This window comes from Leucoraja erinacea, chromosome 24 (genome assembly GCF_028641065.1).
Source record: "Leucoraja erinacea ecotype New England chromosome 24, Leri_hhj_1, whole genome shotgun sequence".
In the NCBI taxonomy this organism is placed as follows: domain Eukaryota; kingdom Metazoa; phylum Chordata; class Chondrichthyes; order Rajiformes; family Rajidae; genus Leucoraja; species Leucoraja erinaceus.
The window spans coordinates 22751496-22765795 of NC_073400.1; the positions used below are offsets into that span (position 1 = coordinate 22751496).

Here is a 14300-nt window from a genome sequence, read left to right on the forward strand (position 1 = left end):
TAAGGAGGCATGTGTCAAGTCTAGGCAGCTGGGATCAAGTGTGTCCCTGGAGATTGATGAGTTTACGTAAGAAGAAAATTAAGAAGACAAAATGGTGGCATGAGCTAGCTCTGGCAAATAAGATTAAGATAATGAAATTTCATAAGTATATTAAGGCACAAAAGGATGACGAGGGAGAATACGGCCCCACAGAAACCAAAATGTTCATCTATGTGTGGAGCTGCAAGAGATACGCAAGGTCCTCAACGAAGATTACTCCATATAACCATATAACAATTACAGCACGGAAACAGGCCATGTCGGCCCTTCTAGTCCGTGCCGAACATGTATTCTTCCCTAGTCCCATCTACCTGCACTCAGACCATAACCCTCCATTCCTTTCCCGTCCATACCCCCCTCTTTTTACCACAGAGAAAGAAAGACATGACGAGGGAAGTTGTGAAATGTAATGGGATGTCTTGAGGAAAGTCTACATTACAGCCAAGGGGCTACTCGTTGTTCTAAAATGTATGAAGCTATACGCATCTCCCTGGCCTGAGCAGTGACAATGTGGGAAGCTTGAGAAGAAATTGCAGGAGCCCTGGTTGAGATATCGTTATTGAATCATCGTTACACATGGGTGAGGTGCTGGAAAATTGGAGGCTGGCTAATGCTATACATCTATTTAAAAAGGGCTGCAAAAAAAAATATGGGAACTATAGATCAGTGAACCTAACATATGTGGTAGGAAAGTTACTGGTGGGGATTCTGAGGTTTAAAATATACATGCATTTCAAAAAAACAGGCTCAATTAGGCGTGGTCATAATGGTTTTGTGTAAGAGATAGTGTCTCATGAGTTTGATTAAGTTTATTGAAGAAGTAAACAAGAGGGTCAACAAAGGCAGGAAAGGTCATTGTTGTCGATATGGACTTCAGCAAAGCATTTGTTTAGGTTCTGCATGCTAGGTTGCTCTGGAAGGTTAGATCACATGGGATCGAGAGAGAGCTAGCTGACTGGATATACAAGTGGCTTCGTGGTTGGAAACTGAGGATGGAGGTGAAGGTTGTACTTTGATTTATTGTCCTGGACTAGTGGTGTGCATCAGCGATTGGTGCTGGGCCCATTGCTGTTTGTCATCTATATCGACAATTTGGATAAGAATGTACTAAGCATGATTAATAAATTTGCAGATGCCACTAATATAGGTGGTATATTAAACAGTAAAGACGGTTATCAGGAATTACAACAAAATCTTGATCAGCTGGGTAAGTAAGCCCGAGAATGGCTAATGGAGTTTACTTCGGGTAAGTGTGAAGTGTTGCATTTTGGTAAATCAACCAGGACATGTCCTTCACAATGAATGGTAGGGCCCTCGAGAGTGTTGTATAGCAGAGGGATCTAGGAGATTAAATACATAATACACTGAAAATGGCATTGGAGGTAGATATGGTGGTGAAGAAGGATGTTATGTTACAGTTGTACAAGATTTGGTGGGATAAGGTAAAGTGCACAAAGAATGGCACAGGATTAAGGGCACAACAAGTGACAGATGAATTCTAATGTGGGAAAGGTAATGAGATTTATCAGGAGCAATAGAAAGGAAGATTTATTTTTTAAATGCAGAGAAACTAATAAATGATACTTTATGATACTTTTTGTCACATGTGCAAGTCACCGTGATATTCTTGGTTTTGCATATACAAGGTATGCAAAAAGTCGCCACATAAAGGATGCTGACAAAGACAAAATATCCCACACCAGATCATCCTTTGTTCTTCCCCCCCAACCCTCACAGTGGTTCACCCACACCAGGTTATCCGTTGGGTTGCCGTTGGTTTGAAAATGTTAAAGTTGCCTTTGGTTTGAAAATGCTAAAGTTGCAGGTGCACAAAAATGCTGGAGAAACTCAGCGGGTGCAGCATCATCTATGGAGCGAAGGAGATAGGCGACGTTTCGGGCCAAAACCCTTCCTCAGACTGTTTGAAAATGCTAACGTTGCTTTTGGTTTAAAAATGCTAAAGTTGCCTTTGGTTTGAAAATGCTAAAGTTGCCTTTGGTTTGAAAATGCTAACGTTGCCTTTGCATTAAAAATAATAATAATAATAATAACTTTATTTGTTAAGCACCCTAAAAAACAACCAAAGCTGACCAAAGTGCTGTACAGAAAAAAAAAGCAAGACATCATAAAACAGGCAGAACAACAGAACATACAGCTAACACGAGGCGAATAAATTACATACGAAATTCAACAATAAATTAAAAGACATAAAACATGAGTATGAACCACGCAGTAAAATCAAGCAAATAAAGTAAATAAATAAGTCGACACCTTACTGGTCTACAAAGGCCACGGAGAATAGATGTGTCTTCAGGAGTGATTTAAAAACAGCTAGAGAAGGGGCCTGTTTAACGTGTAGAGGCAATTCATTCCATAATCTCGGAGCTGACACAGCAAAGGCACGGTCCCCTCTGAGCTTCCGCTTTAACAACAGCCCTTACCTGACAGTCAAATTTAAGCTCAGGGTCCACTTTAATCCCCAGGTTCATGATGTTAGGTTTGATATATGCAGACAAAGAGCCTAGATCAACAGGGGGGCAGAGGTCATTACCTCCGTCTTGTTATCATTAAATTTTAAAAAGTTCAGTGACATCCAGGCCTTTATGTCACTAAGACACTCAAGCAAGTCCGACAGAATGTACACCCTCCTTTCCAAGAGGCACAGAAATCTGACTGTCGTCAGCATAAAAGTGGAATGAAATCCCGTGCTTCCTAAGGATGGAACCAAGTGGGAGCAAATAGAGAGAAAAGAGGAGAGGGCCAAGAACTGAGCCCTGTGGCACCCCACACGAGAGAGGAGCAGAGGAGGATACAGAGTCCCCAAGGCTGACACAGACAGTTCGATCAGCCAGGTACGACCTGAACCACTCCAGTGCTATGCCCTTGATACCCACCCACTGTCCAAACGGGAGATCAAAATTTCATGATCCACTGTGTCAAAGGCAGCTGACAAATCTAAAAGTACAAAGACAACACAGTCACCATGGTCAGTAGCTAAAAAAATGTCATTAAAAACTCTTAAAAGGGCCGATTTTGTGCTGTGCAGGGATTTGAAACCAGATTGGAAACTTCCAAAATGTCATGTTCTTCCAAAAAGGCCATCAATTGCCTGTGCACGATCCTCTCCAGGATTTTTGATAGAAAAGGCAGTTTGGAGATAGGCCTGAAATTCCCAAGAACTGCAGGATCAAGAGCAGGTTTTTTAATCAGGGGTTGTACAACTGCATGTTTAAAAAGTGCAGGAACAACACCCGAGGACAAACTGCGATTAATGACAGCAATAACAGATGGTCCTACAGTGGGCAACACCTCTTTAAACAGCCGAGGAGGAACAGCATCATTCGGAGAACCTGAGGGCTTCGAACGACCAACAATCTCATGCAAAAAGGAAAGAGACACAGGCTTAAACTGATCAAATACAGCAGTGCATGGAACAGAGATCGAGGGGTCATAAGCAGATGGTGGGATTAGAGCTCTAATCATAGTGACCTTATCAATAAAAAAGCGGAGGAAGTTCTCACACACAGCAGGTGCTAACGTTGCCTTTGCATTGAAAATGCTAAAGTTGCCTTTGCGTTGAAAATGCAAAAGTTGCCTTTGGGCTGAAAATGCAAAAGTTGTATTGCCTTATTGAAAAGTGGCGTTGCCTTATTGAAAACTGGTGTTGCCTTCTATATAATTAAAAGCCTAATCTTGACCACTTCCTGTATGAGCTGTATATTGATTTTAGAAAACAATGCTACCACATACGGCTGTGATTTTTGGCCATCTTACTCAGTCCCCCTCCGCTCAACAGGTGCTGAGAATTTTTCCCATTGATGAAAAATAAAAGAGTTATTAATGTTTAAACATGTTGAGATTCTCTCTCCTGTCAATCACACCATGAAGGCCAGGCCCCTTCCAGGGGGGGGGGGGGGGGGGGGGGGGGGGGGGGGGGGGGAGGAGGGGACTATAAATCCCGGAAGTGTGGGCGTCTCTGCAAGATGAGATGAGGAGGGAGAGGTCACGGCTCTGTCTTTGGTGGCCTTGCACCCTGCTTGAAATGTTAGGAAACTGCACTTGAGTTTGGTGGCCTTGCACCCTGCTTGAAGTTGTGTGACACTGCACTTGAATTTGATGCCCCTGAACTCTGCTTGAAGTGGTATGACACTGCACTTGAATTTGGTGGCCTTGCACCCTGCTTGAAGTGGCAGGAAACTGCACTTGAATTTGGTGGCCTTGCACCCTGCTTGTAGTGGTAGGAAACTTCACTTGAATTTTGGTAGCATTGCACCCTGCTTGAAATGGAATTTCAAGGAATAGCCGTGTCAACTGCCAGCCCACGAGCCCTGAGTGAGTGAGCTGCCAGCACATCATGCTTGAGTGACTGAACCACCAGCCCAAGAATCCATTCGGCCCACAATTTCCATACTAGCCCCCTGGAAACCAGTCCCTTCAGCCCACAACACCCATACTAGCGCTCCAGAAAGCCCCCCTCCCACTGGCCACCAATATTGGAATTGGTGGAGAGGTGGAATATTGTGTTTGGGGACCCGCACTCCCGTGTGAAGCTGGAGCTCTAATCTTTGTCTAATTTACATTTGGAAGACACGTGGTGACGCAATGTTAACGAAGTTATCACCTTCCTCTGACTTTCCCAGAAAGCAGGGAATAACGGCATAAACCATATTGTTGGTTCTTTAGGGGGTTGCGGGGTGGGGGTAATAATGGTCTCTTTTTGACTTTCTCCCATTCGTCTATCTGTTCCAAACCCGTGATATTGGCGTAAATTGTAACCGACCTTTTGACCGAGCGCTTCCGTTGGATAAGAACTCTTCCATAGGTGAAGGTTGAGCAGTAGATGGATGCCTCATCTCCATTAGTGATGCGTTTGTAGATAAGAATATTCACAGGTAAAACTGGCGTTATTGTGACTGAATATATTAGCGTGGATTCTAAATTATACCGGTCAATTGAAGCCATATCCCATATTTTGTGACTTTATTTTGCACTGATTCGAAAAATTTCAGGAATGACTAGGAAACTAAATATTGTGACCTTCGCGATCTAATCCTGGTATGTTTAGGAAATTGGAAAGAGGGGTGAAAAGGGGGACACAGTATATTGTAAACAAATTGTGCTTGAAGAAATGTTCAAAAAGCAACACCCCCCTTCCCCTCAAATATATTTTCTGGATGTCAGCTTTCACAAAACAAGTTTTATCAGTCTATTTCCAATTGCCGACAAGTTTCATAAACTCATGGTTGCGGGAAACTGTGTCCGTGAACGGTTTCCGTCCAAGGGGGAATGGTTCAGAAAGTGGTAATAATCATTTACGACGGTAGATTAAGAAATCCCAGTTTTCAGGCAAAAACGCGAGGGGGAGTCAGGACATAATCCCAATGGTGAAGCACGCGTCTTAATTGCAAAATTAAGACAGGACTACTTCATAAAATACGTCCAAGTGAGTGTAGGTTAGCTTCTGAACCCATAGATGGCTACTATATACGGTGATGGAATGGAAAGTTCCCAGAACGTTGACAATGAAGTAATTGAATTTATTACTTGGATAAATGTACACAAACCCCAATCCGTCAACTCGGATCTTTGCAGTGAATATAAACAATATACGGCATCTTCAAATTCAATATATATAAACGCTACAAACGCTTCCAACATGCTGACAAAAAAACAACATTGCTTCGCAGAACACTCTAATGGAATTGGTGAATTATAGAAGTTCACTACAATCTGAGAAACCCTCTATTCAAAACTACTCAACAATGTAGTAAAATAACACCTGAACAATAAAAAAATTCAAATTCGTGTAGTTCCAACTGGTCACTGGACAACCAGTTATTTAGCTTTGAAATAAGCTTTAAAATTGGGGGATCTTACAGCTGTATCGAAACCTTTTTACTCTTCCTTATCGTCTCCAGCGCGGCTTCTTTCGCCTTCAGAATCGCCTTCAGTCGTCTTATTTTCTCTTCGCGAGCGGTCCTGTCCACGTTTGAAGGAGGAGGGGTCACCTCGGAGATACTCGACAGGTCGAGCACTTTATTCGCCGCTGCGCAATGCGTCACCGAGTTGCAGGATTCCGTTACATTTGGCTCCGACCTGCTGTTCAGTGAACTGCTGCGAGGACTAACATGAACATTTTCTTCCCGGAGACAGCTGTACGCGTGCTCCGACTTTCTGTTTAAAGTTTTTTTTTTATCAGGTTGCTTCTTTATTATCAGCATGTTCAACGCAAGCTTCACGTTTGTCTTCGAGGGCGATTTAGCCTTGATCTACAATGAATGAATCAGATATCAGCATAAAAATTCCAATATGGCATTTATTACATCGAATAACTAAGACCATGTATTGCATCTATAACATCGAAACATGCGGAACATGTAATACGTCCTATGTTTTAGCTTATTTTCGGCGCACGCAAAAATAAACCCGATTAATGCATTTTATTCTGTTTCACTGTCATCGGGCAAGCCGCATACTGCATAGATGACCCAAGTAAAGGTTTTCCAATAGACAAGGCCCACCCGACTGGCGGTCTCACATCTGGAGCCCGGACAGCGTATACTGTGAGCTAAAGGTGAATGGTCCCGCAGGGGGGAGATTCTTCGCCGCAAATAACTTTTCAATCCTACTGTCTGAGTCTGCAATTTCTACATCGCTTCCCTGTGCTCTCCTCTCTTCCTTCAAGGACCCAACGATGAACAATACTTTCACAATCCGTCGTTGCTTTCTCATTCTGTATCCGAAAGTTCCACCGTGCTCAAATTGGCTGGTGTACCTCTCTGCTGGCAAATTATATACAGAATCCATCTCAAACTCGAGGGAATCATCAAGCCTAGTGTGAAAGGCCATCTGCACAACAGCCGAGATGGCATCAACAGCATGAGGAGGATGAAGTCCAATCCAAATACTCGTCGATATTTTAATCGAAAGCCGTTGCTGTGAAGGAGCTGGGATTCAACGTTCGTTCTGGGAGGGGGCGAAACATGCTTCAGAGGGATTGGACCATAAACACCGAGTGTGAAAACACAAGGAATTGCAGATGCTGGTTTATATTTAAAAACAAAAACAAAAAGCGCTGGGGTACCTCAGCGGGTCAAGCAGCATAACTGCGGAATGTTGATGAGTATTGAAACGTCGCCCACCGACTATGATGTTGCATCTTGCACTGTTTGCAATCTCAATTTATAACATGCCATTCAAAACTCAGTAGCGATTAGAATAAAATTGGCAACATGTTTCGCGGAGTGAAGCAACAGCTAGTGAATTTTAACGTCATGTTGAAAATGGGTTTTAACGGCATTTAGTCAACGTGCTCAAAGACTCCAGAGCAGTATTCATTCAGATTGGCATATTGCTGAATAATTTAATCAAAGTGCTAGGAACCTAGCAGGCCACGTTTGAACACGAGATAGGGACTAACGTACCCGCGTCCAGAACCTTAGTTCAATTGCAAGGCCATTTGGAAAACTTGGGCCTTCCAGTTTTAAAAGGAGTCAGTGACGGGGGCAACTTATAGATGAATGTCAAATAGTAGTTGATATCACATTTTTTTTTCGTACTGAAACTTCCGAGGGAAGAAACAACAGGTTAAGACATGTTTTCTTCTTCTCAAAGTGAACACAAGAATTCCGATACTTGGAATGAGCTGGTTAGAAATGCCCTGTCTGTCTGTATTTATGATAAACAAGACAACTAAACGAAGAAACCTAACAAGTGATCGTTGCCTAAAAATAGTAGTGGGGTGATTAAGACGGAAATCTAAAGAACGGCAGTTGCAAGAATCTTCAGCAAAATACAAAGTGCTGGAGTAATTCAGCGGATCAGACAACGCCCATCAGTGGTGGGACTGGACAGGCGTCGTTTGGGATCGGGATCCCTCTGGAGAACTTTCCCGAAATGTCACCCTCACCATGACATCAACAGTGGCGACCAGCAGCGGGGTTGAGGTTCTATTTTGGAACATTACGACTCTGACCAGGAATTAGAGTGGCTGACTTGCAAATATCCTTCAAGGTGTATTGTAGTTATCATCTCTTTCTAACTTATTAGTTACACTGAAGGGGTGATCTTATTGTAGATACTGGCAATAAAAGGTGGTTTATTATTTATCTCGGCCACGGGAGGCTGAGGAACACTGCGCACGGAATGGTATACCCAATTACAACCTATAACAGTTATGTGCAATTTATTATTCGTTCGGCGGCAAAAGAACATTTTATTTTTTGTCTTTTGGATTCATTATCGATCACCGCTGATTAAGGAACTACTTTCACGGACGTTAAATGTTATGTCCGCCGAATTCTTCCTACATTACGCTGAACAGTTTTATGTAAAAATCTGAGCGACAACCCAAATAAAATAAAATCGACCACTCTTTTAAGTTGAATATGACTGTAAAATGACAACATTAAAAGGAATTCTAGTTTGGTCAGGAATGGACCTTTCTTCCTCGGGTGACAAGAACCCCCGAATTAGACATTAGTGGATGACAGAAACAAGAAAGTGCAGACGCTGCAGATGCTGGTTTACAAAAATAAAAGTGCTGGAGTTACTCAGCGGGTCAGGCAGCATCCTTGGAGAACACGGATAGCTAATATTTCGGTCGGGGCCCTTCTTCAGACTGGTGTTTGGCTTGTTTTCACTTCCAACCTAATCTTGCTTCCTTAGTAATTTTTTTTGCTAGGTTACATGATAGATTATTTTTCAGACATTCAGCATTTAGGAGGACTGTATGACTAATGGAAATCTGCACGTTAAGTATTTTCTCTGGTCATCAGTCCAGAGTTCTGATCTTGATGTTGGACAGTACTTGAAAGGACGATAGTTCCTTTCTTGTAGGCATTTTTTTGCATACAAGATCCAGCGTTCATTCCAAGTACCTGGTTTGTACTCTCCAATCTCAATCTCTAGCCCAGATCGCTTTGAAGTTAGATTGAGATATCTCACTGAAAGGCAGATTTTTAAAGAAAAGGTTTGACGTGGTAGACGTGGTGGATGTTTCCCCAAGACTGGGGCTTTTAGGAGCAAAGGTCAGAGCCCAAATGTAAGGGGTTGTATATTCCGGAATAAGACAATGATTAAGTTCTTCACTCAAGAAGATCAGTCACTGAACTTATTCAAGACACATGTTGATAATTCCTTGTGTAGGAAAGAACTGCAGATGCTGGTTTAAATCGAAGGTAGACATAAATGCTGGAGTAATTTAGCAGGTCAGGCAGCATCTCTGGAGAGAAGGAATAGGGAACGTTTCAGGTCTGAAGAAGGGACTCGACCTAAAATGTTACCATTCCTTCTCTCCCGAGATGTTGTCTGACCCGCTGAGTTACTCCAGCATTTTCTGTCTACCTTTGATAATTCCTTAGATATTAAGAGAACAAGTGAAAATGCCACCAAAGTAAAAGATCATCCACGATCGTATTGAACAGTAGAAAAGGCACGAGGCGCCAAATGGGCTACATTGCTAAAACTCAGGTCATTCACAGCCTGACACTAGACTGCATTCTAGCTAAACTCATACTGTTTCCCATAAAGGGTAAGAATTTACTTTAAAAACCAGTCCAAAATAATTAATTACACAAATGTATATCTCAATGATTCAGCCACACCTATTCATCAAACACCCCTCGAGCTGATGTCCAATTCAACATTCTTTAATGGGCAATATAGATAGATTGTTAAAAATAAAATTCAGAAAACTGCAAGCATTTGCAAGAAATAGTTCAGTTTTTCAAACTGTAAAAGGAGGTTATTTGCTTGCATCAAAAATAAGTCTCAGCATATAGCAGATAATTTACAAGAGATGCCGTTGATTGTGACTGCAGTTAGTTGCCATGGACTTTTCTAAATATCTGCAGGTCAGATGAAACAAGCTTGGCTCAGTCTTTTTTATTTTGGTCACAGCTATTCAATGTATGTGGCGAGTTGGAAATAATGCCTTTAACTATGCACGTGATGATTAAGGGAGCTCTCGGCCAGGAGTTCAATGGCTGTTTTTAGAATACATGGGATTAATTTCTTGCAACCATGTGCAAAGATAGACAGATGAATTGCTGCTCAAAACTAATGGTTCATGTCCATTGGATATTTGCTTTAGTACTGGGTTCTAATGCTTGTACCAGCCTTATCTTCTTAGATGGGATTTCATATATAACATGGATGAGAATAGGGTATAATCAAATTACTTTCTCATGCTCCTTCCTTCTGACATGAGTTAATTAACAATCTGGAGTGCGTCAACTGTAAATCTAAAATCCCTTGTTTACACATATACACAAAAAAAGGACATTACTGATTATTACTGAACTGTAATTTCACAATCATAAACCTAAATATATAAATATATCTTATTCTGGGAGATCTAATTGAAGCATTAATAGTTTAAGCTTGGAATTTTATTTCTATAAAAAAATATCTACCAAACCTTGTCTGCCATTCAGGTGAATATGGCCTTTAATAATTTGAACAAACCATATTCATCGGAACATATCCTCAACTGATCTACTGTTAATTCAGATTCAAGGTTAAGGAGTCATTTCAAAAACTTTTTTTTGTTAAGCCTTGGCTTGTTGTTCAATACTAAATCACTTCAATGATGTGTATTATTTTCCTGCATCTCCTTAGGAACTTTATCTTGTACTCAATTAATTTGGTTATTTGGAGCAGGTCTTTGTATTCATGAAAACGTGAAATTGCTTGCAAGATATTTTGTTTAAAATAGCTGTTGCTGCCAGTTGTAATAAGTACAATTCCAGTTTCAGCAAATGAATCATTTCACAGTTTGCATTGCCATCATTATAGTTATAATTTAATGCAGAGTAATATGGAAGTTAGATTACAATATGGATGGAAGAATAGTGCATTCTAGAACATTTCCAAAATTAGGGCCCTAAACGTAAGAATATTTTTATTCATTCAAAAAATTACGTTGTCATTTGCCAGGGTCATCACTGCCCATTCATACACTGTCTTCACATTTACAAAGTAATGAACAGAATTAATAAGAACCAAAAATGTTCTAAATAGCCAGAGTACTTTCTCCATGGCTACTTTATCATTTGTGGCTGATCTTTATCTATTTTACGTAGGTTGGAATATTCAGGATGCTGAATATTCAATTCACCCACCAAGCATAGAGCATTGTTAATATGAATGTCAATGCTTTAGGCAAGTTTACTGAATAACAAGTGACTATATCCCCAAATTCACTACATACAAGCTGATACTAGCACCAAATAGTCCATTACACTTGTAAAATAGCTGACCTAGTTATATTCAATATTGCAAGTAAAAATCACAAGCACCCACCTAATAAATATGTTCTATTTCCTCAAAATAGCAGAAACTGGGGTCTGCAAAATACTGTAATTTCGAAATGTATGACTTAGTAATTCAATGCAGCTCAGTTCCTAGAAACTATTGCCTTGTTTAATTAACACAGAGGCTAATTTTGCACGGAAATGCCCAAATGGCTGGAAAATAATGCAATGTTCTCAGAAAGGGGTTTACTTTCATAGAAACGTATCAAAAATTAAAACGTTATGTTCACCAGAAAAATCATCTTTTAGAGTTCATGCAATGAATAATATTAGCGCACGGCCTAATTTTGATCTCAAGTGAAACCACAAAACGGATTAATTGGTGTCTGATATTTAGGATCAATAAATCTAACAGTTTAATGGTGGGAAGGGAGAGGGTGCATGGGCTAATGACAGCAGCAGGGACATTAACCAGTTACAGGAGTACACTGGCCCTATCCCCGAACTCGATCTCTATTACATTCATGACTGCATCAGTGCTACCTCCTGCACCCATGCAGAACTCATCGATTTCATCAACTCCACCACCAATTTTCATCCTGCACTCACATTTACATGGACCATCTCCGACACCTCCCTCTACTTTCTTGATCTCACTGTCTCCATCACAAGAAGTAGACTATTGACTACTACATTTTAACCAGTACTATATTTCCTTGCTACGTCCTAGCCACCACTGTAAATACTAAATTCTGACATCTAATTAACACCACAAGAAATGGTTATGAAGGAAGTTTGTCATGAATGCAAATTCTAACACGATTCTACTTGAATAGAGGAGTGCTTCCAGTACGTTGGGGTCAATATTCATCTCAATCAATGCCTAAAGGCCATGAAGGATGATATTCCACTGCTCATCTATGTGCTCACCAAGATGGGCTGATAACCGAGACAAACTGAATATGTCAATATCTTGTCAATGGAAGACAGATGCAACAATCAAGAGATGCTAAAGTAATACGAGTGTTCTAAATCTCAACAACCTGGAAAAATTGTGATATTTAAAAACTAAACTAAATATATAAAAGCTTAATACAAAAACGATGCAGGAAAGATGAAGGAGCCAAATAAAGGCCAAAGGCATAATGTTCGTTGGTGAATAGTCGTTGTAAGCTTACAAAATCCACAAAGGATAAAGATTAAACCACACTGATATGGGATGAATAGAGAAAGACTCTAATAGTAGGGTATTCAGAGAATTAATTAGGAGTACAAGACTGTCCTGGCTGCAAATGGAGTGAGAAATACATGTTTTGCTCACCAGACAACCAATCTTCTTAGGAAAAATTACAATCAGACGATGAAGGGAGGGAAAAAGCAAAAAGTGCAAATAGCTTTCAATGAACTGCGAAGGGAGATCAGATCCTGCTATTGAACGAATTTGAAAATGCAGTCTCAAAAAAAAAGTTTAGTTTAGAATTTCATAGCAATGAAGGAAATGGATCAAAAAATGAAGAATCTATGGGCCAGAACTGGGGTGCATTTGCATCACCAGCATAATATATACAATGTGAACCCAGTTTCTTGGCGCAAGAATAAAATGCATTTTTCGGTTCAAAGAATAAGTAATATACAATTAAACAATATATTGCTCACGAAACAGACCAATCTAATAGAAGGACCACATTTTCACAACAGTGCAGTTTTTAAGCTGGTTGTATATTAGCTTGTCTACAAATTAAAATTGCAAATATTAAAATTGGATGAGTGCTAAACAATGCAGCAAGAATAATTAATTTCAAAGAATTTAAATATTTGCAATTTTAACCCCGCTAAGAGTCAGAACACACAGAATAAACATTCAGATCTTTAAGTAAATAGCACAACGACACAAACTATTAAACTTGAATAAGAACTTTATAAAGGTGCCAAAACCATTTTTTTCCGTATTGCTTCCAGCGCAGCCTCCTTCTCTTTAAGAATCTCTTTCAGTCGCCTGATCTTCTCATCACGTGCAGTTTCATCAACATTCAGGGGAAGAGTGCTTGTGCGTGCTGTGCTGATATCAGTGGCAAAGGAGTGTCCTATTGAAAAAGAAGAGATACTAGGTGCAGGACCTGCACGAGGAGCCAATTGAAGCCCATTGGCATTGTCTATCCCAGCGATGGTGGAGGATTCCATTATCAGGCACTTCTCTGGTGCCATGCTGGGCTTCGTTGTGCCGGCAAGTGCCTCTTGTTTGCTGTGAGAGTCAATGTGGGAGGTGACAGATGTACTGAGGGGAGATGCTTCCGTACTGTACACAGGAAGACAACTGTAGGCATGTTCTGATTCACAGTTTGAAAATAATCTTTTTAGGCGTTGTTTCTTAACTGCCATTGAACAATTGATGCTTTCTGATTTTCTTTTCACTGGCGATTTAGGCTCAACTTTAATCTAAAATAAAAACAAAAACTCCAGATGATCAACATACACACACTAAAGGTTTCCATAAATTCCAGGATTATTTTTATAATGGCTACATAAAGTTGCAAGTCAAAAGCTATTTATAAGCATTTACATAAGTTCTGCAAGGCATTGTATCCAAGTTTACTTTTAATCCACGTAACAAGGGATATTATAGAATCTTTCTCATCAATCCTAACTGGCTGTTAGAACTGAGTCCTCAGGTCAGATTGTGAGCTCAAACCAGACTCTAGGTATCCATGTATGTTGTCATATTATGTAGGGAAACACTTCAGTGACTGCATTGTTGGGGGTACAGATATTAAACGGACCCCCCATCTGTCCCACAGAACATAAATCCTAATATGATACAACTTGAATGTGATATGATGCTTCACATTATATATTAATGATTTGGATAAGGGGTTTGAAGGCTTTGTGGCCAAATTTGCAGATGGTGCTAAGATAGGTGGAGGGGCAGGCTGTGTGGAGGAAGCAAGGATACTGCAGAAGGACTTGGACAGGTTAGGACTGTGGGCGGAGAAGTGACAGATAAAAATC

At 40.5% G+C, this 14300-nt stretch overlaps 1 protein-coding gene across 2 annotated transcripts in view; it reads right to left on the reverse strand.

Annotated features, from left to right (window-relative positions):
• Positions 1-5559: 5559 nt before the first annotated feature.
• Positions 5560-14300, reverse strand: part of lrif1 (ligand dependent nuclear receptor interacting factor 1) — a 41969-nt gene continuing 33228 nt past the window's right edge. For both annotated transcript variants that reach the window (XM_055654751.1, XM_055654752.1), the window contains 2 exons: positions 13230-13730; positions 5560-6308 (listed from right to left, as the gene is read on the reverse strand). In XM_055654751.1, coding sequence (XP_055510726.1) covers positions 5913-6308; positions 13230-13730 — 897 coding nt within the window. In that variant the 3' untranslated portion in view covers positions 5560-5912. The remainder of the gene's footprint in view (positions 6309-13229; positions 13731-14300) is intronic.